This window comes from Diceros bicornis, chromosome 7, assembly GCF_020826845.1.
Source record: "Diceros bicornis minor isolate mBicDic1 chromosome 7, mDicBic1.mat.cur, whole genome shotgun sequence".
In the NCBI taxonomy this organism is placed as follows: Eukaryota; Metazoa; Chordata; class Mammalia; order Perissodactyla; family Rhinocerotidae; genus Diceros; species Diceros bicornis.
Genome location: NC_080746.1, coordinates 33,892,955 through 33,919,173, shown reverse-complemented (window position 1 = coordinate 33,919,173; position 26,219 = coordinate 33,892,955). Strand labels below are relative to the sequence as shown.

General features: G+C 37.4%; 1 protein-coding gene across 3 annotated transcripts in view; it reads left to right on the top strand.

The window, feature by feature from the left end:
* The window catches only part of ARHGAP42 (Rho GTPase activating protein 42), a 258,913-nt gene that overhangs the window by 74,737 nt on the left and 157,957 nt on the right, over positions 1-26,219 (top strand). For all 3 annotated transcript variants that reach the window (XM_058545356.1, XM_058545358.1, XM_058545357.1), the window contains exon 3: positions 8,463-8,524. In XM_058545356.1, the coding sequence (XP_058401339.1) occupies positions 8,463-8,524 (62 nt within the window). The remainder of the gene's footprint in view (positions 1-8,462; positions 8,525-26,219) is intronic.

Sequence of the window (26,219 nt, the reverse complement as noted above, 5' to 3'; positions counted from 1 at the left end):
CATGAATGAGTGCTTCAGTCTTTGTGGAATGTGAAGGAGTGCTGGGAGGTCAGTTCCTGATGGCAGTAAGGATGGGGGTGCGTACTTGGTGCAAGTGGTTGTTTGTCAGCAACAAATTACTGATTGTTCCCTTTAAGGCAGGATACTTGGCGCCTGATTACCCTTTGAGCACAAACAGCTCTGGGATTGTTTGCCTTTAAAGATGATAAGCCTTTTCTTTCCTATACTGTAGCAGGGTGGTAGGCTGGCTCTACTGCTTTTCCCCTCCTTCTTCAGCAATAATGATTTGCTGGAAGAGAATAGACTTTGGAATCAAACAATCAAAATTAACTACCTGCTTCTCTGCTTACCATCTGTGAGATCCTGGGGTAAGCTACTCCAGCAGACTGATCCTCCTGTCCTCATCTGCACAATGAAGATAACTGTACTTCAGCACCTCATAGCATTGTGTGGACATTAAAGGAGATAGTATATGTAACATCTCTACTTCTTGGTTAGAGGCGCTCCCAAGTGTGAGTGGTTTATACCTTGGGAAAATAGTTTCTGAATTGGGGGTTGTTTTGGCTTTGGAAAACAGGTGAAATACTGCTAAAAAAAAGCAAAACTAAAACAAAGCAACATCAGAATAGCACAGTTTTTCATTTTCTAACATATAAGCTTGGAAAGAAAACAAAACAAATATACATGACTTGCAGACTCTGTTATGTACAACAATACTTATTATATTCACATAAAATCTCAGTAAAAGATCGTTGCTAGAATTCAGATGAAATTCATTTGAAGTAATGAGATAGCGTGATAAAGTCTGGGGAGAAACCAGCTGGAATCAAGTTTTGGAATTGTGTGAAATTGAAAGGCTGTCTTTTTATATGCGTATGTATTCATTTGCCAAAATTTAGCCTTATGTGAATTTTGTATATTATATACAAATTATATAGTTTATATAAGCCCACTATACATATATAATGAGTGTATTAGAACTCTCAAACTACTTTGTAGTTTGGTGATTTCAAAGCAGATATTACTAAAAGGTCCTATCTCAGTTCAGGAGAGTATATGAAGAAAAAACGATTGGATATGCAGTCTAGAATTATTTCTGTGCATCCATGGTGACTTTCATCTTGGAGTTATAATTCTCCTCAATTTTAATAGGTAATCCTAATGATCTGCAGCAGTAGTAGTGGCTCTTTTTTATAGGTGAAGCCCCAGGCTTACGGAAGGTACCTGTCTTCTTTTGAGTCCAGTTGTTATGCCAGTGAGGATAAGAGAAACCAGGCTGAGTGTCAGAAAAGTTTGAAAGATTGACAGTTTGTCCACAAGTTCTGAATCTCAGCCCAAATATGAAGTGGCAGGCAGTGTTGTGCACCATGTTGATAGACTGGGTTAAAGTATAACACAGGTTAGTGCCTGAGGACCTGTGGAATGTCAGAACCCGGGTGTGGAGGGAGGCACCAGGAACAGGAGTTGGGGAATTTGAAAGGAGACTAGATTACTGGTCATAACCCCTGCAAAGAATCTGGATAGTATGGTTAAAGGATAAACAGGAACAAGAGAAAGCAGAAAGAAATCGCTTGATATTAAGCCAATGAATTCCAAAGTGGCGATTCTGTCTGTGTGTCCTATTCAGAGTCTGGATTGGCATCTGAGTACTGGACAGACCAAATATGGCACAGTTGATGGTAATAGGCAAGTGATGAAGCAGGGACGAGGCAGTTGCTGACTTTATGCAGAGTACCTGGTCAACTTGATAAAAGTTTAATTTTATGACTTTTCATTTGTAGGCTGTGCATTTTGTATTGTTCTTTAATGCTTAATTAGCAAACTATGTTATAATATTAAATAACTTTTTGTTACTAAAATAATATCTGATATGCTCTTCCAACTTGGTACATCTCATATTTGCCCAAACTTCATTCACCTAAATACAACACTGCATAAGGATGCATTGGTAGGATATAAAATAGGAATTTAAATGCAAGTTTTCAGGGATTTGTTTTCAAGATTAATCTTTTTTATTTGAATTTGCAATTAAAAAAAAAAAAACTGACCACCAGGAGGGCATTATGCAGAACCTCGTTTAGTTACCTTAAAGATAACTAAATTTCCACCTGTTTTTTCATGAGACTTTGTATTCCAAGGGGCCGTGAAGTGTTAGAAGAAAGATGATGCCTCTGAGTACTGGGGCATACTACAGCGACCTGCCAGCATCGGCAGTGGGCCTGTGACTTTTTATTCTGTTGGTTTAGGAAGGAATTTATTTGCAACTAGGCATCCATGGAGCTTGAAGCCACAAATGGAGTGGAAAAATCTTATTTGATGTTGTGGCTCCCAGAAAATAACTAGAGTTGGTGGTTGCAAATAATGCCAATATTGCAGACAGAGTGGACAGCTCATCAGTGGGGATGTTGTTACCAAACACACACAGTATCTGGTGGGAGAGTTCGTGTCATTTTTTATATCACTCCATCTGTTTGCAGTATTTGTTATTTAGTATTTATTATTCAGGCATACCACGAGCTGATTGTGCCTCTTGCTTTGTTTATGGGTTGAATTGTTCCTGAACCAAAACTTTCCATTGAATACTTTAGTCAGTATGCTACCTTTGATCTTTTAAATGTTCAAAGAATTAAAACTCCCTCAGTGGGAGTTGCAGGCATGAACTGCTGATGTGATCATAGCATGCTGTGTAGTGTAATGTGGGTGTCACTTGGCTATATATGTGGATTCTACTCCGTTTTTTCTCATTGTGGCCAGATCTAGAAGGATATGACAAATTCACCTGCTCTGGCTCATATCCTCAGTTAAGTGTTGATGTTTTATTGCCTTTCTCCTACTCTTTATGAAAAGTCAGTGCCAGAAGGATACTAAGAAAGAGCTTGACTGAGCCTACATCTCACACCCCAATAGAAACATGAAGACTATTGGGGCATCATCTGGACTTATAAAATATGATTGCATTAGTTCAATCTGGTTTTTATAGACTGTTACAGGTTTTCATGTCTTCCTTGAGATTTAACCAAGTCTCAATCCTACTGCTAACCCAGTTCTCTCCGATTCATCAGCATGTCTGAATGTCATAAGTGACTTGCTCACTCTAATAAAGTGAAAAAGTGTGTTGTTGACATAATTGTCACTGAATTTGTGATCTGTACTTTTGAGTGTGTTTTTAGGTTTGAGGAAAGACTCCTGGGAGAAATATGTAACACATCACTGTCTGATCATGATATAAATGTCTGGATGCAAGAGAGACATGCTTTCTCAATTCTTCTAGTTGTAAAATCTGTAAAGCTCAAGCTGAGCATTGTTGAAACACTGAGTAATATAATGCTTAGTACTTAAGATGGTGAAGTTATGGCAACAATGACCAGGGAGTAATTTTCTTTATTCTCTCTCATTCTTATTTCTAGACACTAAACAGGTTTGCCACAGTCAAAAATAGGGTAAATTTAAGCCTGCTGAAAAGATTAAGTTAGGAAATAGATATTTTAGACATTTCAGGAATGTTTCAGAATTTATGATATTGGTAAATATAAAAGCTATTATCATACTTCCTTGCTGTCTAGGTATAATTCAACTCTTGTCTTTATGAGCATGTATGCTCTAGGACCTGTCATAAATACACCTGAAAAATAGATTTCTTTTGTTCTAAAAGTATTTTTCCAATATCACATGGTGGAGATAAAAAGGAAACCTATAGCAATATTCTTGACCTCAATTTGTTGGAAAGTTAAAATTTATATACGAAACTATATTTTGATTTTTCTCCAGTAATCTCATGGTCCAGATGGTCAGGAAGGGGAAAGATTATTACTGGTGAATACAGCCAGGAAAGTTTCATGCAGGTGGCAAGAATGTGGATAGCCAACGTAATTTTCCAAAGTATCTGGCCCATCCTTTTCATAATATTTTACAAAGCCTAGAATAAGAGTTGGTATGTTTCTCCTTATAGAGCAAATAGACTGTGGGAATGTATTGTTAAACTCATTAATTCATTTAACAATCATCTATTGAAAGCCCACTGTGTGTGTTAAGTATTGTTTTTGGAATATTGCTCTCACTAAATGAAGCTCCTGTCATATCACCTAGGTATGGTCAAAATCTGTAACTGCAGGACCAGCTGTTATATTTGACGTTAGTCTGGACCCTGAAAATCAGATAATGAAATGGTTGTTATTTATGTAAATATTAATATTGATAAATAAAATATGGAGCATCACAAATAATTGCTTATAAAAGAAGGTATTTGGGTATTAGAAGTATGCATGTAATAAAAAATATTTTCAGATTTTGCTTAAGTAAAATCGTAGAAGAAATGGCTCAAGCAGTCAAAAAATCAAGACCTTTTTGTATAAGGCACCGTGGTGGGTGCTGGGGGAGTCATTTTCTGTATGTTTTGTGCCCAAGGTCTGGTGGAGAATGGACTCTTTCTAGTCTTCCTGGTCTCTTACCGCATTTGTGAGCCCCATGCACCAGAAATTCTAACACTGGCCTCTCATCTTTAGGGAGCTGCTGGGGTACACTAGGCAGCTGAGATCTGCCTGACTTACGACAGAGGTTCCTGTTAGACTTTGAGGGTGGGGTAGGCAGCGAAGTGACTGCCTGTCCTTCAGCCCTTTCTCCTAAAATCCGATTTACATGATATCACCTTGAATTATTTTATATTTTATAGGATTGTTAATTCCCGTTTTCTTTCTGTGTTATGTTGTGCTGAGTAAACTATTAATGTAATACTTTGACATCAATATAAATAAGAAGATTTAGGGGAAAACATTAGATATGGGTTTAAAAAGTTAGTAGGTCACTGTCAGTAATTCATGAAATAAATATTTAGTGTTCCTGGCTGTTCATTTTCTTATAGAACAAATGATGACCATGAATATGTTCATTTGGACCAAGAAACGTATGCTTCTATGGAACTGAGACTATAATATTTAAAGAGAACGATCTTAGTTTTTTGATGTCATTTACCTGAAAAATCAACAAAAGAAGAAGAGGGAATAAAACTTTTTGTCAGATTGGGGCAGACTCAGAAAACTGCTGGAGGGAGAGTAGTTTTTGTTGGGAGGAACCAGACATGCAATTGCTTTTGCATGTTAAAATTTTTCTCCTCAGACATTCTCATTATAATCAGCTACTATTGTACTGTCTATAAATAGTATTTATATGGGAAACAGACCAGAAAACCATTCAAGTAAAGCAGAAAACAGCATCATCAATTTTTGGACAAAGAGGTACAACAGCAAAAGGAGCACCTGAGTTTCCGTACTTGTAACCAAAATCTGATTTAAGGCTGCAATTTAAGGCCACAATTTGCTCTAGGAGTAGTAGGTACCTTGGGGAAGGCTGTGGACTTCTGCAGTCATCATAGTAAAATACTGCCTGGGACTACTAGGAGCTGCTACATGAGCCAATGATCATTTTCTGGGTTGACCAAGTGGGAGGTTCTAGTGTACCCCTGCCAGTCTAAAATCAAGTTATATTTTCATTCCAGAAATACACGTCAACAGGCTTCTAAGGGCTAAGTATTAATCCTTTGGGAAAATTAATAATACATGATCTACGCCCTCCTAGACTTGAGGCTAGTAGGAAAATAAAGCATTTATAGCATATTTTATTCTTCATTATTTCTTTAAAAAGTTTAGATTTATTAGGCTTAACAAAAACTAGCAATCTCCTATCCTACCAGTCCCCACCACCCCAGAAAGACCACTTTGAACTTTTAGCCATTTCTGCTATTTCTTTTAAGACCTTGATTATCTTGCTGCTACTTGATTTTTTTTTTCAGTTTTAGATATCATCTTTTCACTTTATGCTGTTGTCACACTATTCATACTGTCTTACATGCTGTTTTCCCCTATTCTCTCGGTAGAGTTAAAACTTAATTTTGGCAAAATCAGTTTTTAATGTTTGTATTACAGCGATTGTACATATTACTCACAACTCAGCTATTTCATTTATTTTGATTGTGTCACTTGTATAGCTTTGTTTTTCCAGGAGTTAATAATTGCCTTTGAATTTTTTTTAAAAAAAGAAGTATAAATATAAATTTCCTCTCATTACATTCAGGCACATCAGGATATTGATCAGTTCTATTTTCCTTTCTCTGGAGACATTTCCTGGAGCCCCTAACCTATTGCTCCAATCTAGACAAGATCCTCTCTGGACCTTTTGCGTAACTGTTGTCCTGGAATATCTCTGTGTCGTCCTGAGAATTCCGTTTATGGCTCTGCTATATTAGATCTTTCATTTCCAGATTCCATATCCTATTTTCTTGGTTTATTCCCATGTTTTGTTAGATTGCATTATCCAATAGCTTCCAATAAAAGGAAGCATATAGGGGTAAGTTTTTTGTTGTTGTTTGTTTGGTTTTTTTTGATATTTATAAAAAGGTTGGGAGGCATTGAGTAGAAATCTGGCGTTAAGGTGCTTCTTATACAGACTTTCAACTACTCTTTCTCTGTATATCTCCTCTTAATTTCTCACTTTTAACAGGGAGTACCTGCTACCTCTAATTCCTGTAGCCCAAACTGACTTACCTTTTGGCTTCTTCCTCTGTAGGCATGTTAGCATTGTCTTCCATCATCCAAAGTTTTGTTGACTTTTTTCCAGCTCGCCAGTAGGGATCTTCTGTGGCAGTGGATAGCTGCCAGAATGATGATGTAATGCGTTCTTTATACCAAAAGTACAAAAATATAATATGCTATTATGTATTCCAGTTAAGATATTCTATATGTTTGCAAATGTTTTTCTGTTCGACTTACTGTTGTCAAAACTGGGGCTGTTTTATAGCATTGATAGTTATTTTTGTAGAAATTAAAATCTCATTTTTCTAAATGTTTAAAAAAAAGTTATGCTTACTCTAAGGCCATTAATGTGTTTATCAGATTAATTGGAGTCTCCTAAGTAATCCTTTGATTTCTGTTTTGGTAACTGTGAATAAAATCCACTGTGAACTAATCATAGGGATAGCATTTCAAACCAGCTTAGTGAGTGTAAGCCTAGTAGTTCTGAAAAGAGAAAACAAAATCCTAGATTGGAATTTTAAATTCTTGAATGGAAAACATTCTTTCTCTTTATAAGTTCTGTTGATGAAACTCTTGATTTGTTTTCCTTACTTACCTGCCTTTATTGCAGACTTTATGCTAGATTTACTATACGTCTGGTCTCACAGAATATTTTCAATATTAATGTGGGTGAAGGAAGAGGTGGGGAGCCTAAAGAATAAGGACATAAAAGGAAAGGTTCAAAGCTTAAATAAAAATAAATTTTGCATTCACTTCATTTGTTGTGTTAGTTTTATAATCCAAACATTCTGACTTTAGTTAATAATTTATATCAAGTATAAAGTACAGGAATTGATATGGATGAATTACTCTTCCACAATTGCTATTTGGGACTTTGCTTTTTTTTTTTTTTTTTTTTTTGGTGAGGAAGATTGGCCCTGAGTTAACATCTGTTGCCAATCCTCCTCTTTTCCTGAGGAAGATTGGCTCTGAGCTAACGTCCGTGCCCATCTTCCTCCATTTTGTATGCGGGACGCCACCACAGCATGGCGTGATGAGCGGTGTGTTGGTCTACACCTGGGATTCGAACCTGCGAACCCTGGGCCACCGAAGCGGAGCATGGGAACTTAACCACTATGACACTGGGCCAGCCCAGGACTATGCATTTTTTAAGAATGTGGTACTATAACTCCTTATTTATTTTTTGGGGGGTTGTTCTCCCATTGTTTCTGAATACTTGATCCTTTTCCCAAGTCACAGCAATATAGGTCCACATACTTTCTAAAGCTTCTCAACTTTAATATGCATTCGAATGGATAACCTGCGGATCTTGTCAAAGTGCAGATTCTGAGGTGGGGCCTGAGAGTGCGTATTTCTAACAAGCTCCCAAAATGCTGATGCTGGTGGTCCTTCTGACCCCACTGACTAGCAAAGGTCTAGAGTACCTTGGATATGGGAGTAATATAGAATACAGAATCTGTTTTTAAGTATCTGTAACTGTTGAGCTTCTAGAAAGATGTCATTGGGAGACTGCATTACTGGCTGCTACTAAGTACATCTAAATAGTATTGGATTTATTGCTTCTTACAGATTTAATACATTTTTCGTTATTTGTAGGATTCTGTTTAGAAGTGATTCCAGTACTATACTTTTATTTTTTAATGTATAAGTTTTATATATGAAATATGTAAACTATATATAAACACTATTCCCTAGTGTCTTTGAAGAAAAAACATTATATTTGATACGTGCTAAATTTCAGTTTGCTGCACACTAACATATAGCTGTTAGTCATTGAACTTCTATTGTATATACTGTTTTATGCTTATAAAAACATAAAACCGCAGAATATATACAAATTTATAACTAGCTTCCTTGTAATGTTGATTCCTGTGCAATTAGATATTAGCAATGAAAAAAGGTTAATGCTTTTTTCTTTTTAATTTATTTTCTAAATAGCTCAGTCACTAAAAGAATTTGCAAGACTACTCATCGCAGTAGAAGAAGAAAGAAGAAGACTGGTAAGTCTGTTCCTCATTTCTTGAGAGTGATGCTTTGTTTGGACATGTTAAAAGAAAGAATAGACCTTCTGAATTAGACTTAGCCATACCAGACCTTATGACTTGATACATGGACTTAATGTTACAGGAAAGATTTGTGAATATGATTATCAAATATTGCTTAGAAGACGTTTCTATTTCATTTGTTCAGCAGATGTAAATTACATTCATTTTCCTTTCCAGTTAATTGTTCTGAGAATTAAAAATACTGAGCAAATTGCCATTAAGAAATCCATTCTAATTGAGCAAACTTCTAAATAACCTTAGTGTTATAATAATAAGACACAAGTGTTAAAGACAATTCATGGAAGGAGCAGCTAACTTGGCCAGGGTGTTAGCAGGAGACTTTCTTGAAAAGATGACATTTGAGTTGGGTCTTGAAGGCTGGGAGGATTTTCCTGGGCTGGGAAGAATGGGAAAACTTTCTAGGTTGATGGATTAATTTATGCACCAGTTTCAGAGCATAGTTATTGGTAATGCACTTATTCCTTCACAAATATAATTTTGTACCCATTGTGTTCAAATTTCTGTGAAGGCCCTTGTCTGTGACGCAGGCTTCCCATTTGTATATGGGAAAAATAGTATATATCCCACAGGATTGTTGTAAAACATTTGTAGCAGCACCTGGTGCATAATGAATAAATGTTGATGATGATAAAGATGTTGATTGTCAGTTATAGTGAAGGTTACAGACTTGTTTAAAACATCATCCTTGATATCTCTGGCTTTACCATCCTGTTGGGGAATTATGTATACACATAAATAAAACACTCAAGTGTGGACTAAATGTTCTAGAAATGCAGCACAGTTTGATATCATTTGCTAAATGGATAAGGGAGAGCAATTTGAGGAGAGTGTCTTTAACGTGGCCCTGAGTCATAGGGAGTATTGTATGAGCTAAGAAAGGATCACGCAAGTAGGACGTGGCAGTCATATAAATGAGCTTGAGCAGAGGCCACAAGGTGAGAGGAAGTACTGTGTATATTTGTAGAATAAGGCAAGTGGTTCTTAGAAGGCATTAGTAGAAGACTGATCTGGAGTTTTGGTCATATGAGGGGTTTAAGAGCTGGGCTAAGAAGTTTTGGTGGTGTTATAGGCAGCAAGAAAATTGCTAGAAGTCTTTGAATAGAAGCATGAGAGGATCAGTATAGGATTCAGGAGAGATTAATTTGGCGGCCATGTGAGAGAGAGATAAGATGGGGAAGAAATGTTGAGGAGAGGAGTGACCATATTCTCTTAGGAAACATCAGCCTACCATGGGTCTGGTCCCAGTATCAGAGAGACAGCCATACAATGTGATCTGTGCTAGATACATATAAGCCATTATGGGAGACTGACCCTTTCTGGAGCGGTCAGAGAGAGCTTCCCTGTGGAGGTGACTTTAATTGGAGTCTTGAGGCTAAATAGGACACTATTTTGAGTGCTTTATACATAATCCTCACTCTAGCTCTAGGAGCTATACAATAGAAGTCCAAGTTCCACAGCGAGAGATGGGTAGTACGTGCACTTACGGCCTGGAAGAGGAGCCGATGACAGAAATGTGAAAGAGGGATTAGAGAGATGTGAAAATAAAGAGTTGGAGATGGGATGGAAGCCAGGGGAATATATGGTTCTGGGTTGAGTGAGGTTATGATTCAAATCCTGTGCAAATAGTTCAGGAGAGTGATAAACCAACTAGCATGGGCTATATTTTTAGAAAATGTATTAGTTTAAATAATCTGAGAAAGTCTGTTGTAGCTTGCAGGAGTAAAAAGAGCCAAGGGAATGTTCTTAAAGCACTGAGGGAGATCTGTAGGCACCAGGGGAAAAGTTCTTCCTCTGCGCTGGGAGAAAAGGAGGAGAGGATTGGTTAAAACATAGAACTTTGGACAGTAAGTCAGTTGGTTGGACAGGTGGATAATAGTGTTAGGAAGGAGTGGACGTCTGCTGTGAGAGGAGTTTGTAGAAATAGTTTAGAACAGCCAGGAGCAGGCTATACAAGAGAAAAAGGACTACTGGTCAACAATAAAGAGCTGTTGAAGTTAGATATAATAAATATGTCAAGGAAAGACTAATTGCCATGCTTTCTAGCAATACCCAGAGCACTGGAATGTGAGCAGTAAGAACAGTTAAAAGGTCAGATTCAAGTTGGTGGTTGGCACGAAAGACATGGTGCTGAATTACAGGGACACGGATAAGTATAATGTGAAAACGGGTCCTGGTTGAGTATAGCGATAATTGAGGCAGGAGGGTATTGATAGCCTTAGATTAGAAAGGAGAGAGGGCAAGCATGACTACTAGTTATGTTGAAGGTTCACTAGGAACAAAGGAGATTCTAAGAGAGGACAAGGAAGTTGTGATCAGGAGTGGGAGTTGAAACATACACTGAACTTGACAGGGGAGCTGGAACAGATAGAGATGAAGTTAAGATGTGGCTATGCAGGGAGACAGACCTTAGGAATTGAGAAAGCTGAGCTCAGAGGTTTGATATTTTATGAGCAGGGTCTTGAGATCATCCAATATGATGGCGGGATAAAGGACAAAGACCAAGGAGAAGAAATGACGAGGGAATGTGGTAGAGTGTCTTATAAGCAATGGAGATGGAGATTGGACCACCAACTTTTAGTGTTTCAGAGATCTTCATTTCTGCCCTCAGTCATGTTTCTCATGTTAGGGCAAGGGGGAAATTCTGTGTTGATGGGTGAAGTCATATTGTGGGTTTTGCTTGCTTTATCTGTTTCAGAGAATGTCTGAAAATAAAGAATGCAAAATAATGAAGAAAAATCTCTATAGATAAAAGCCTGATGGATTGCATTTCCACAAAGATTATGTAAAAGTAATCATTAAACTTACAAATCTAAATATCTAAATCAACACTTCCAGAACCAACACAACTGAAGGCATAGCTGGTAGCAGTTTTTGTGCAAAGATGTGCTGAAGAATTTGTGATTTAAAAATTAGTGCTTCATTTAGGAAGTAGAATATTTTAAATGTGCTAGGAAAGTGTAAAGGAGTTCTGTAATTGATTACAAGGCCATTTAATCTTCTGTTTTTTCAGTAATAAATCATGACTTATTATATTAATTGAATTTGACAAAACCTAAGTGTATCAGAACAGTGACTAAACAAAAGTAAAATCTCAAAATGAAAAAGGACAGAACAGTTTAAACGAATTCTCTTTTTTCCAATGATTTACCAACTTAGTAAGATGAATACGTCATCTGGGTAACATAAAGGCTATTTGCAGAAAAAGAGCCCAAAGAAACATTGATTTTTAGAAATGGAACCTCCTCTTAGCTCCTTACTAACTTTAAGTTTTGAGCTTTTAAAAAAATTTTTGCTAAAGCCAACCAAAAATGCATAGTTAAAATGTAAGAAAAAAAGTGACTCAGAGAAAGTAATGGGAAATATCCATTTCAGAAACTTTTGAGGGTATAGCTTATCCTGTCTCATACTTCTTACTCAGAAAACCATCTTCCATGATGCCGCATTTGTCAAGATGTTGATTGACACCTACCATCACGTGGCTACGTGAGAACAGCCTTTTAACTACATAAATATATAAGAAATGATAACACTTTGTAGTGGCCTTAGTAAAATGCTTAATACTTAGAGTTAGAATATGGTATTGATTAGTGCCATAGGCTTTTTTTTTTCCCCCATATATGTCTTTATTGGAAGTGTTAGAATTTTTTCCCATAGAATGCAACACTTAGATGATTTTGATTAGACATGTCATAGATCAGATGTCCTGGTAGAAAGACTCTGAGACTGTCCCCAGTGTAAAGTGGGGCTTCTAAGCCATGTAAACTTTGTGGCAAGGTTGCTGCAGTTTCTATCACCACAGAAACTGCTCTATTTTACTTGAGATCACAGCTGACTCGGCTGAGCAAATGCTTCCATTTTAGCCGAGACTGTTCAAAATTAATTTGAACAAATACTAACATACCCAGAGAACCCCCTAGGGAAGCTTGAAATGCTCAGTGAGGCCTTCTGGAAGAGATCTTGGTAACCTCTTCTTGTTTGTATTGAAATACTGAATTTGACTCTTGCCTCCAGGCCTTTGGACTTGACATTCCCTCTCCATGAATCCCTGTAACCACATTCCACACCTAATTCCTCCCTTCTCGGTACTCTTCCTCTTGTTCCCTTTTCTCTATCCCTATGGGCTTTCTTTCTGCTCTTCCTAATGTGTCACTACGAGCTTCTTTTGCACTTAGATCTTTGCTTGCATTCGTCACTTCCTCTGCCTGGAACATCCTGATCTATATTCTCTCATGATTGGCTCCATCTTGTCATCCACACTTCACCCTGTATAGCTCCCCTGGGGACCTGCATTTTCCATACAGCCTGAATTAGTCCCTTTTAGTCCTTATATATTGTGACAGAAATAGCTGCTCTCATGCAGCTTGCATTCTCCTGGGGAGAACCAGACATTAAACAAATTATGTTTGGTGGTAAGGGCTAAAAAGAAAAATAATGCAGCTGGTAGAAGATATTGCCATTTATTGAGATGAAGGAGGAGATGAAAAGATAATTAAATTTTGAATCTGTTTAGATGCCTACTGGATATCTAAGTAGCCTTTTCCAGGCACCAGCTAGATATATGAGTCTGGAGTTCAGGGGAGCAGATGGGACTCCAGATATATAAATTTGTTGTCAACATGTAGAGGGTATTTAAAGCTATGGGAATATATGAGATCACCCAGTCTATGAGTATGCAGACAGAAGAGAAAAGGTGGGAGGATTGAGCCCTGAGGTGCACTGAGTCCAGAGTTTGGTCAGATGAGGTAGAATCTATAGAGGAGATTTAGATCAGTAGGAGAACCAGGAGATAGCTGTTGGGACAGGTTGGTCAAAGTCCCATTTCTTCGCTTGGCTATAGTAGAGATGTGAGATGGTAATAGATAGAAGGATGTGGACCCAGTGGCTGCAGCATGCTTCAGGATAGAGGGTCCAAATTATCTGATCCACCCTGTGCTGCTCCTCTACCCCTGCCCCTGGGCCCCTCGCTTTCTAGGTACTGAGTCCCTGACCATGACAAGTGTGTGTGTGTGTGTGTGTGTGTGTGTGTGTGTGTAGATTTTTTGTTCTTAGCTATATCTTTGTCATCAATTGAGGATGCCTCAACTTCAGAATATTTTAGCTAATGCTTATCATGAAGAATTTATACAGATGAACTTATTTCTTGTAGTTTTCATTTTGATTAATATCAGAAACTTTTTTTTTTTTACCATTATTACCTCCAACATTTAACATTCACATTTGACCTGTGTAAGTTACAACTTTTGCTGTAAGTTTCCAGGATTTATATTCTTTCTAATAGGTGCTCAGATTAGTCTTTTTTATCTTTATTATTTATATTTCTATGAAATTTATATTTATATCTCTTTTTTCTTTTATTAGTCTTTTTCATTATTTTGGGTAATGAAAGTACTTTCCTGAAATGGGCCAAGTGTCTGACTATTACTTTGGAAAAAAAAAATCATGAGGGACTGGGTGGGGAAATTTATACTCTTAATATTCACTTCCTTTATAAAGTATTAAAAGCTCTATTTTCCTTTTCTTACACTTTTTAAAGCATAAGCTACATAAGGGTTAATAGGGGGCAAAATCAAAATAGTTTTAGATCTTTATTTAAAAAAGGAAAAATGTGTCAGAAACACAAGTTATTTGGTTATCTATATAAGATTTTGAGCTCTTATGAGTCTCAAGAGATTTAAAAAATATGTCTATGTCTAATGCCCAGCACATTAGGTACTAGTCATAGGTGGCTACTGAGCGCCTGAAATGTGTTAGTTACTGTGTGGTTTGGATTGTATTTCTGTTGGGAAGCACTGCTATAGATGATAACAGCTGACCCTGAGCCTTTTCAAGGTACCGGGCACTGCTACAATTGCTTTGTGTTTTTAACTAATTTAATCTGCACAGCAACCCTCTGAGGTGTATGCTATTAATATACCCATTTTAAAGAAGAGCAAAACTCGAAGGCACAAAGCTAATAAGTGGTACTGCGAGGGTTTAAACCCAGGCTGTTGGGCTCCAGAGCCTTCACATAATCCATAATGTTTACGAACTAAGACTCTAATTAAAAACTGCATAATAACAATAGCAAACACGTATTGTTAATGTAGTATGTGGGATGCTCTCTTAAGTGCCTTAGGTGTATTATTTCAGTATCTTAGAAAAATTAGGGAAGATCATAGGCATTATAAGTTTTGAGATTAGATTAATATTCAAATTCTTCATCATATTTAAACAGACATCTATTTCAGCAAAAACTTAATTCATCAATTCTTTGACAGTTCCCACACCAAATTTTGGTCTGTGAGAGCCAAAAATGCTTAATAAACCTATTTAAGTCTTTTTTCGCCCCACTTTGAACCAAGGATTCATGAAATTGAGGAATATTTTAAATGTTGTTGTCCTTATTTCTCTTGATGGAAGATTTTTCTTTGTTTAATCTTTTGACATAAATTTTTGTATTGCATATTGGCCATCAGTAGATGATATTGATTAATCACTGAGTTTCTGGCATTGATGCTGTTATACGCTTAAGACCAATTATCTGTGAACTAACCCAGTTTCTTTTATTGTCTCAGATATGCCAGTATTCCACGTGCATAAGTAGGGATCATAATTCTGGTATGTCTTAGGTTAACTTATATTAGAAACAAACTTGAGGTATGCTGGCCTACATACCAACATTTCTGTATAGTGATTTCACCAGAAATTTCACAAAAATAAACCATCTCACTGTTCTCCATTTACAAAGGTCTGATTATCAGGTTTATTGAATAATAGAGGCTTCCCATGGTTTCTGGTTATCTGGAGGTAGAATTGAGAGGTGGCAGATCACACAGAATTCATCATGACTGCAACCCAGAGTGGATTTTATTTTTTATTGGTAATAGTACTCATTTGTATTTTTTACAAAGTGCTTTTATATACATTTTTATTTGATTCTTAGAACAATCTGAAACTAAGCTCAGACTGTAAATGAGTTACTCAAGGTAATACATACCATTAGTAAGTGACAGAGCTGAAGATGTAGGACTCAGTGTCAGGTCTTTTGACTTCCAGCCCACTGTTCTGTTACATCCTGCGTCTTCCCGTTTTCGTTTAAATTTTAAACACCACAAGGGCAGAGTCCTGATCTCTTTTGTATTCTTTCTTTCTTTGTTTTCAGAATACCTAGTATATGTGATCTTGGTTGTCCAAAATTTAGTATAGTGTTTAGTAGTGCATACAGAAAAGACAGTGTGGTTGTTAAGTTATCACAGCTTCCTATTGACCATTTCTGATTGTTTGACTTAATTCATTTTGGATAAGTCTAATAGAGAAATAAACTGAGTAAAATTCCTTAATTTAGTGTGAAGAACTGGAGTAGGGTTAGTTGCTAGGATTTCAGAAAATACTTCAGTGTTCATGTTTGTGAATTATGTCTTTTGATTCTATAACTGAAAAAGACTTAGGACACTTAAGGACTAGAAATGTCTGTCAAAATTCTAAAAATGTCTCAGAATAGATAGAGTATAATGGTCAGACAGTGAAGCCTATCCTGGCAGACTGCCTTTTGGGCATTTCGCTGCTCGTTAACGCTTCTACCCTAGAGTATATAGAAAGGGACTCAGAGAGAAAACCGAGACTCCATTGTCGCTAGCTCTTGCAAAGGACTACTTGGAAGGAAGCTTGTACTTTCCTTACTTAAATTAAGGTTTATATGCTATTAGAAGTTCTGCTGTCGTGGCTAGCAATCAGCAGAGGGAACTGAGGTGGTGCTAATTTTAAAATATATTTGTATTTTGGTATATCAGTTTCATTAACATTTGGACATGAATTTTTTTCTTATGAACGTGAATTTTTTTCTTATGATTGACGCCATTCTCACAGCCAGTATTTCATGGGTATATGTCGGATTGCTAGATTTAAAGATTTGTAAGTGGATATGTGACAGTAAGCATCCAGTCTTTATATTTTCCCGTTTCCCAAGACTCCTTTATTTTTTTTAAGATTAACCTTGACTGTTGGAAGGATTTAAAGGGAACTTTTCCACCAGATAGTGCTATTTTATTTTTATTTATTTATTTATTTTCCCCCAAAGCCCCAGTAGATAGTTGTATGTCATAGTTGCACCTCCTTCTAGTTGCTGTATGTGGGACGCGGCCTCAGCACGGCGGGAGAAGTGGTGCATTGGTGCGCGCCCAGGATCCAAATCTGGGCCGCCAGCAGCGGAGCGCGCGCACTTAACTGCTAAGCCACGGGCGGGCCCTAGATAGTGCTATTTTAAAAGCAATCAATTTAAAATAGGGTACTTGAATACAGAACTTTCGCATTCTTTTTCTTTTTTCCCTCTCAAGATATAAACTGTGTTGAAAATTTCCTGTTTAGTTTTGCTGCTTTGGCATGAATCTTTGAGTGTTAAGGTTTTTGTTACTTCTGGCTGTGAATATTCACATGAGCTGCAATAGCCTCCTACTGGACACAGCACCTGTGCTTCCTATCTCTTTCCTCCCACCTTTAGTTCTTTTATCTTCCTCCCTGTGCCATTTATCCCAGTTGTATAGGCTTTATTTTGGAGTCATAATTGCATATCATATTGAAATATTTCTATTTTGACCCTTGCACTTTCAAAAATACATTTACTCTGTGGTGTCAGCCATCATTATTCATTGGTATAGCTGGGGACATACTAGTCTTTAGTACATTTATAAACCATGTTTTGATGGTTTTTAAAAATTTTTTTGGGTAGTTATGAAGGACAAAGATACTTTGATATTATAAAAGGTAAATTTATATAAAGTCATTGTGTAACTATGATTTCCCCACCACAAATTTTTTAAGACCTGGATGGGGTACTTAATTTTAAAGTGCAGAGAATATGAACTTAAGTAGACATAAGGTAGACTAGAAAAACAGCAGTAAAAGATATCACAAAGGGAAATTGTAAATAATAAAGCCATGAATGGGAAATATCAGCTGATAGACCAACCAGATATTCAGAAATAAGAAGTTGAGATATTTTTCAGTAAGGAAAATGTTTATGTCTCTGTTTATGATCAAACCATAGAGTCATAATGTTCATGAACTAAAAAAAAAAAATTGCAGATTTAATTACCATCAAGATAAGAGAATGAAACCTTTTTTAATTAAACTTTTTTATTTTGAGACAATTATAAGTTCACATACAATTATAAGGAATAATACAAAGAACTCTGTGTATTCTTTGCCCGATTTCTCCCAATGGTAACATTTTGTAAAATTATTGTATAATAACACTATATTTTACTTTGTTATAATACTAGTTAAAAGTAGCAAATTATTCATAAACTTGCCCTGTGTCTTCCAATCAGAATTTATAATTTGAAGACAAAAGTCTGACTCTTAGTGGGTTCTTATCAAGATGCCTTGTGTTACTTCACCATGCAATTTGTTATTTGTGTGTTACCCAGGACACTCATTCGTTAGGCAAACAGAAAATTGATTGAGAAGACACTGGGGCATCTCATTTATCTGTGGAGAGGGCCATGTTGCTTGTGGGATTCAGGGACAGCCAGAATCACAAACTCGGAGGCCTCTAAGAGGTTTTTGTCTCTGACTTTCATTAGCTTGTCACCATCAGTCTCTCAGTTGGCTTCTTTCACATGGTGAGCCATAAACACTGCCACCATACCTCACGGAAGATGTTTCTGGAGGGGGCCTGTCTAGTTTCCCATGGTAAACTACCAAAAAAACCCAAAAAAACAACTTTAACAAGGGCTCTGATTGGCCCAGCCAAAGTCACTTAAAGACCCATGACCAATCACCCAAGGCCAGGGGTACAGAGTATGTTGCATGTGTTACTCTATTAGCACTATTTTCAGAAACAAGGGAATTATTGTGATTTGGATAATCATCCAACTTTGGTCTATTACAGCATAGTAATGGCCTTAAGAAATTTCCAGTTAACATTGTCTTTTGAAAAGAATACTCTGATAGTGAATTGTGTCTGAAATTTTAAAGGAGTTAGAAAACATTATATTTATTCATCCAAACATTAGAAACATTCACCTTAAAAATCAGGAATCAGACAAGGATATGCAATATTATTGCTTAAATTCAATATTGTTTTGGAGCGCCCCTAGTCTATGGAGTAAAATAAAACCAAGACATAAAAGATCTGACTTAATTTTCTTTCTTTCCTTCTATCATTTCTTGATGTGATTTTCCCACATAGAAAATCCTAAATAATCTACAGAGAACTTATTAGAAATAATAAAAGTCTAGCCAGGTTGATAGATATAAATAAATTATTTCTGTACACCACCTCAAAAAATTGCAACAAAAGAATAAGATACTTTAGAATAACTCAGCAAAGGATGTGCAGGATTCCTATGTGTGAAATTATAGTGCTTTATTTGAAGATATTAAAGGAGAGCTAAATAGAAAATAAACAATCATTTTAACCAGCATTCTTTTTTTGCCCCCAACTATACTAGATGAGAGAATTTACTGTAACAATCTAACTTAACAGCAGTTTGATTAACTTTTTCTGGTGTAGTGGTCAACCACAGGCTTGTCCTGAAGATAGTGTATTTCCTTTTTTTGTTTGGAAAATGTGGTCACCCTATGAAGACCTTACTTTAATCATATTTCCAAACTTCTGCCAAACCTTTGGATCTTCAAGATATTTTCAACAACAGAAACACTGCTGTTTGAAAAATTGATATACTCTTCATTTGTATAACCATATTTAACTACCTTGGTGGCAGAAAAGTGCTCTACATGGTAATGACTGTATTTCTATTTGAGTATCTCATGGCAAAATAAAATATCCCCAGTGATCTGACACTTTTTTTCTTGCTGTTACATTTTTTTATTGATGTCTTAATAATTTATAACATTGTGAGATTCCAGTTGTACATTATTATTTGTCAGTCACCATATAAATGTGCCCCATTCACCCCTTGTGCCCACCACCCAACTCCCTTCCCCCTGGTAACCACCAAACTGTTCTCTCCGTCCATGTGTTAGTTTATATTCCACATATGAGAGGTCATACAGTGTTTGTCTTTCTCTGTCTGGCTTATTTCACTTAACATAATACCCTCCAGGTCCATCCATGTTGTTGCGAATGGGACAATTTTGTCTTTTTTATGGCTGAGTAGTATTCCATTGTATATATATACCACATCTTCTTTATCCAATCATCTGTTGATGGACACTTGGGTTGCTTCCATGTCTTGGCTATAGTGAATAATGCTGCAATGAACATAAGGGTGCATAAGCCTCTTTGGATTGTTAATTTCAAGTTCTTTGGATAAATACCCAGAAGTGGGATAGCTGGATCATAAGGTATTTCTATTTTTAATTTTTTGAGGAATCTCCATACTGTTTTCCATAGAGGCTGCACCAGTTTGCATTCCCACCAGCAGTGAATGAGAGTTCCCTTTTCTCCACATCCTCTCCAACATTTGTTATTTTTTGTCTTGGTGACTATAACCATTCTAACGGGTGTAAGGTGCTATCTTAGTGTAGTATTGATTTGCATTTCCCTGATAATTAGTGATGTTGAACATCTTTTCATATGTTTATTGGCCATGTGTATATCTTGCTTGGAAAAATGTCTGTTCATATCCTCTGCCCATTTTTTGGTCGGTTATTTGTTTTTTTGTTGTTCCGATGTGTGAGTTCTTTATATCTGATGGAGATTAACCCCTTGTCGGATATATGGTTTGCAAATATTTTCTCCTAGCTGGTGGGTTGTCTATTCATTTTGATCCTGGTTTCATTTGCCTTGCAGAAGCTCTTTAGTCTGATGAAGTCCCACTCGTTTATTTTTTCTTTTGTTTCCCTTGTCCAAGTAGACGTGGAGTTCGAGAAGATCCCTTTGTGACGAGTGACGAATAGTGTGCTGCCTATATTTTCTTCCAGGAGTTTTATAGTTTCGGGTCTCATCTTCAGGTCTTTGATCCATTTTGAGTTAATTTTTGTGTACGGCAAAAGCAGGTGATCTACTTTCCTTCCTTCGCAAGTGGCTGTCCAGTTTTCCCAGCACCGTTTTTATTGAAGAGACTTTCCTTTCTCCATTGTATGTTCTTTGCTCTTTTCTTGAAGATTAGCTGCCAGTAGATGTGAGGTTTCATTTCTGGGGTTTCAATTCTGTTCCATTGATCTGTGTGTCTGTTTTTGTACCAGTATGATGCTGTTTTGATTGCTATTGCCTTGTAGTATGTTTTGAAGTCAGGGATTGTGATGCCTCCAGCTTTGTTCCTTTTACTCAGGATTGCTTTAACTATTTGGGGTCTTTTGTTGCCCCATATGACTTTTAGGATTCTTTGTTCTGTTCCGTGAAGAATGTCATTGGGATTCTGATTGGGATTACATTGAATCTGTAGATTGCTTTATGTAGTATGGACATTTTAACCATGTTTATTCTTCCAATCCATGTGCATGGGATATCTTTCCATTTCTTTATGTGATCTGACACTTTTAATTCTCTTCACTTTATACTTCACCTACAGTATAATTTCTGCTTGTCATACATAACAGAATACTATTTAAGTGATGCAAGTAAAATGTGGTTTCCATAGTCAGCGTGAAACCAGAACACAAAGTTGGGAAAGTCTCGATTCGAATTAATTGTTGACATCAAATAAAGCACTAAGCTCCTCAGGATTTTTTTAAATAAATGAAGAGTGTTCTGTGTTTCCCAAAGTGTAAAATGGAAACCACCAGCAATGTGTTAGATATTAAGTACTGTATGAATGAACATCTTACATTTTAGTAGTTCCATATTTATTTTAATATGTATTGGGTAAAGAACAATTCCAGATTTAACGGAAATTATTGGTTTGTGGGAAGCTTAATAAAAGAAGCGTATCAATTTATAAGGAAAAATAAATGTAAGACATGGATATGGCCAAAGTCATGGCAGTGGTATGTGAGTCACTGGAATTGGGAATCCATGGAGTAGCTGGTATATATGCTTTAAATATCTTCGATTTTTGATTGTCTTCTGTGACTGTATACTCTGTTGGACATTGCCAACGACTAGCCTCCAAGTTCATCAGCTCATTTATGGACCTTATATTGAAAAAACAACTATTCCCAGAAGCTATCTGATTTCTCTTCAGTTTCTTATAAAAGAACAAGCCTTCGTATAGTGACTACATTAATGATAGGTTAAGCCAGATTCTGCTTATATGTTATGCTAAAAGATTGAAGCTCTCGGTTGCAGAATTTGGGTATTGGTGTTTTTTTTTTGGAGAGGGAGGGAATCAAACCATTTTATTGAGGGACTTCAGGGAAGGGTCGAAGGGCTGCGAGGACAGTGAGATCCAACGTCCTCGGCCTGGCTGATCTCCCCAGTTTCACAGTCACTGAAAGCCAAATTTGGACACCATTATAGCAAAGCAGGTGGTAGACCAGTATGCATAGCATGGTTTCATTTTCATTTACAAAGCAAAACCTATGTAATTTTCTACAATGAAATAGTTGGGAAAGATAGCAATCATTTATTCAACAGATATTTATGGATCTTCTCCAAGAGCTGAGAATAGAGCCTTGGGCAAAAATACTGTCTGTCTTCTAGTTGGCAGAGATAGACATACCAAATTAGAGAGTCACTATGTATATACTGCTCTGGAAAAGGAAGATAAAGGAGGATGGGTAGTGGAAGGGGTATAGGCATATTTTAATGTAGGGTAGTCAGAGAAGGCCTTGGTGATTAGGTGTCATTTAAGCAGAGACTGGACAAAAGAAAGAGCAGTTAGTGTTGCCCATCTCTGGTGGAAGTGCTTGTAAGTTAACTCAAGCAACTTAACAGCAAGTGCAAAGACCCTGAGGCTGGAGAGTGTATGAGGAACAGCAAAGAGGCCAATCTGGTTAAAGTACAGGAGCAAATGAGAAAGTGGGAAGAGGTGAAGTGGGGTGTGAGAATGTGAAGAGCAGGTAGGACCTTGTAGGGAATTGTACTTTTGCTCTGTGGAAGAGCCTTTCAGCAGAGGAGTGACATGAACTGATTTAGAATTTTAAAGGATTACCCTCAGAGTAATCCTTTGTGTTGTGTTATATAGACTGTAGAGGACGAAGCTGGATGCTTATCTCCTAACTGGGGACACCGGTAAGGAGGCTGTTTTAGTTATTTCATGGGTAAGAGACCACGGTGATTTGCACCAGGATGGATGTGGTGGAACTGATCAGATTCTGGGCTTATTTTTTAGGTGATTCTAACAGGATTTGATGATTGATCAAATATGGATTGTGAGAGAGAGGCGGCAACTATGCTTCATAGACAGGGTTTCTCCACCTCAGTGCTGTTGACATTTTGGGCCAGATAAGTTTTTGTCATGGCAGTCTTCCTGTGCAGTGTAGGATGTTTAGTGACATCCCTGACCTCTATACTCGTGATGTACCCCTCTGCTTCCCCCCAAGTCATGGCAACCAAAAATGTCTTCAGACATTTTGTTCCCTGAGGGCCAAAGTTGACCTGTTGAAAACCACTTATCTAAGGTTCTTGGCCTGATGGGATCCTGAGATGGAGTGATCATGGGGGTAACAGGCGTTCTCAAGAATTTCGTTTCCGACATGTTGAGTATTAGACAGTCAATTGGAGCTGTTGAGTGGGAGTCGGGAGAGGTCAGAGCTGGAAGAAGAAATTTGGAAATCGTTAATGCATAGAAAGTATTTAAATTCACTTTTGAGGTTGGATGAGATTATGCAGGGAATGAGAGTAAAGTGATGAGGTGTAATTGACAAAACTGTAAATATGTAGAGAATTTTGAGTTAATGATTCCAAGAAACTACCTAGAAGTGACATTAAGTATTAACAACTTAATGTGTTTCTTTAATTGTGGTAAAATATACATAACATATAATTTAGCATCTTACCCATTTTTTGAATGTACAGTTTAGTAGTAAGTATATTCCCATCGGTGTTTAAGGAATCTCCAGAACTTTATCGTCTTGCAAAACTGAACCTCTATACCCATTAAATAGCTCCCCAGTTCCCCTCTCCCCAACCCCTGGCAACCATCATTCTACTTCTATTTCTATGAGTTTGACTACTGTAGGTCCTTCATATAAGCGAATCATACAGTATTTGCCCTTTTCTGACTGGCTTTTTTCATTTAGCATAATGTCCTCAAAGTTTGTCTATGTTGTAACATGTCAGAATTTCTTTCCTATTGAAGGCTGAGTAATGATCCATTGTATACATATACCACATTTTGTTTATCCACCCATCTGTTGATGGATACTTGGGTTGCTTTCACCTTTTGGCTATTTTGAATACTGCTGCTGTGAATTTGGGTTTGTAAATATCTGTTTGAGATGCTGCTTTTAGTCCTTTTTAATTTTTTGAGGAACTACCATCTGGTTTCCGATAAAGGCTGCACCATTTTACATTCCCACTAACAGTGCACGAGGGTTCTAGTTTCTCTACATCCTACCTAGCATCTACTCTAACACTGTTGTTTACTGGTCTTTTGATAGTAGCCATCCTAAAAGGTGTGATAACTTTGGGGTTTAAGTTTGCTTTCAGATATGGTTGGGGTGGGCGAGGATATATGCTTTATATCCATGAATTGACAAGGTTAACAGACAGTGAGTGTTTTAACAGGAAACGACCGTTGCAGAAGACGCTGATGCACAGCATGCTTTGTGGTAGGGCAATGTCAAATCAAAACATGAACAAAAATCTTTTTACTATGTCTTTTAAGTTGTTAAACGATCAAGAACGACGATCATTGTTGAAACAAGAGTCTGATCTAAAGTATGTTTATACAATGGGTAATTCAGTCATTTGAAGCTTCGTTGTTTTAATTGGCAACAGTTAGGTAACAGTAATTTCCTTCACCTTTTGCTATTCTTTTCAAGCAAAGGTTTAAAAGGTTTTACTGCCAGCCCCAGATAAAGCAGGCTATAAAAATGAGAAGAGTTTGATATCTTCATGCAAACCTCTCTTCGTTGTTGTAACTGGGGCTTGAATGAGGGTGAGATGAGCCACAGTGGGGGATGATAAAACTGGGAGTTAAGGCAGCTTCATAGGGTCTGATCATGGCCTGGTTGGGCATGTGATAACACGTGGGAGAGTCGGCCTAGAATAAAAGGAAGATAAGGCTACAGGAGTAGCAACCATTACACAACACTGGCAGAGTTCCACACTGCCAAAGCCTCAGGACACCTGTCTCATCAGAAGTGAATCAGTCAGTGGGTAGAGGGAGATATGAGGCCTGGCACTCCAGGGCAGAGTCATTTACAGCTGGAGGAGAGCAGGGATTCTTGATCTGGCACTACTGACGTGTTGGGCAGCAGGATTCCTTATTGTGGAGGAGTCTTGTGCAGGATGTTCAGCAGCATGTCTGTCCTTCACCCACTAAATGCCAGTAGCGGACCTCTGCCCCAACACTCCCAGTTGGGACAAGCGAAAATGTCTCCAGACATTGCCAGATATCCCCCGTTGAGAGCCACTGGACTAGTGTATTTACTGGGGAACCACTTCTAGTGTATCCAGTTAGGGTATCCCTTAACATTATCTGACTTATTATAGTTAATTGGGGCTGCTTATTGGTCTTGTCTCTTAGACTAAATAAACTCTCAAGGTAAAGCAGCTTTATTCTCTTTAGTGCCTGATGTTGTCTGTTGTATAATAAGTTGAAGCTCAGGAAATGGTTGCTGAATTGAATTCAGATGAAGTATTTGTGCAAGTATAATCTTCTCCAACTTGGTTATAAGTTTCTTAAAGTCAAATAACAGTTTTTACATATTTGTATAACTAATGTTGCTTAACCCCTTCCTGTACGTGAGACACTGAGTTAAGCACTTGGCTTGCATAGTCTTATTTAATCCACACATCCACTGTATGAGCTAAATTCTAGTATTATCCCAATTTTATAGATGGAAAAGTCGAGGCCTACCTGTTGTTGATATTAATAAGTAGCAGAACTGAAAACCCAACCTGTATCCGGAAGTGCAGCTCTAAACTACACACAGGACTGCTTCTCCAGCCATCTTCATCTCCAACAATTCACAGGGCTTTGCATGAGGTCTTCAGTGAATGGGTACTGGTAGTTCATGGAAACAAACCAATATTGTAACCATTTGTGGGAGTGTCATCAGAGTTCCAGCTTGGCTTGTCAAGAACTTTCATTTCTTCCCACTTAACGCTTTTGTGGAGCAATAATTTCATAAGTTACGAACCATTCATATTGGCTTCAATACACTAAGGACAGGTCTAGTATGGGGAGACCATAGGAGAAGGGAATTATATTGCCAGAAAGAGGCTAGGAATGTCGACTGATCTGCCCCTTAATGTGCTTCTGCCTGGTCCTGCCATCCTGCTTCCTCTGGAGTTATCTGGTTCACTTCTTTTAATTTTTTTAGCTTCTTGGCTGGGACCAGCATATGTAAATGCAGTCACCCACTGATCTATTATTCACCCATTTTCCATATCATCTGATGGCCTCTGTGCTATGATAAGTATGATAGGAAATAAGTAAGACGAGTGTCTACTCTTGAGGTGCTGAGTTTTTGGTGGAAATATACATAAATAGCATCAGTAATGTACCAAATCATGAATGCTAGAAGAAATGCACAGGTGAATTGTTATGGGAATTCGGAGGAGAGAGAGATTACTTCTAGCTGGAGGGATTTGGAAAGGCTTTGTGGGGAGACACCATTTGTACCAGGTCTTAAA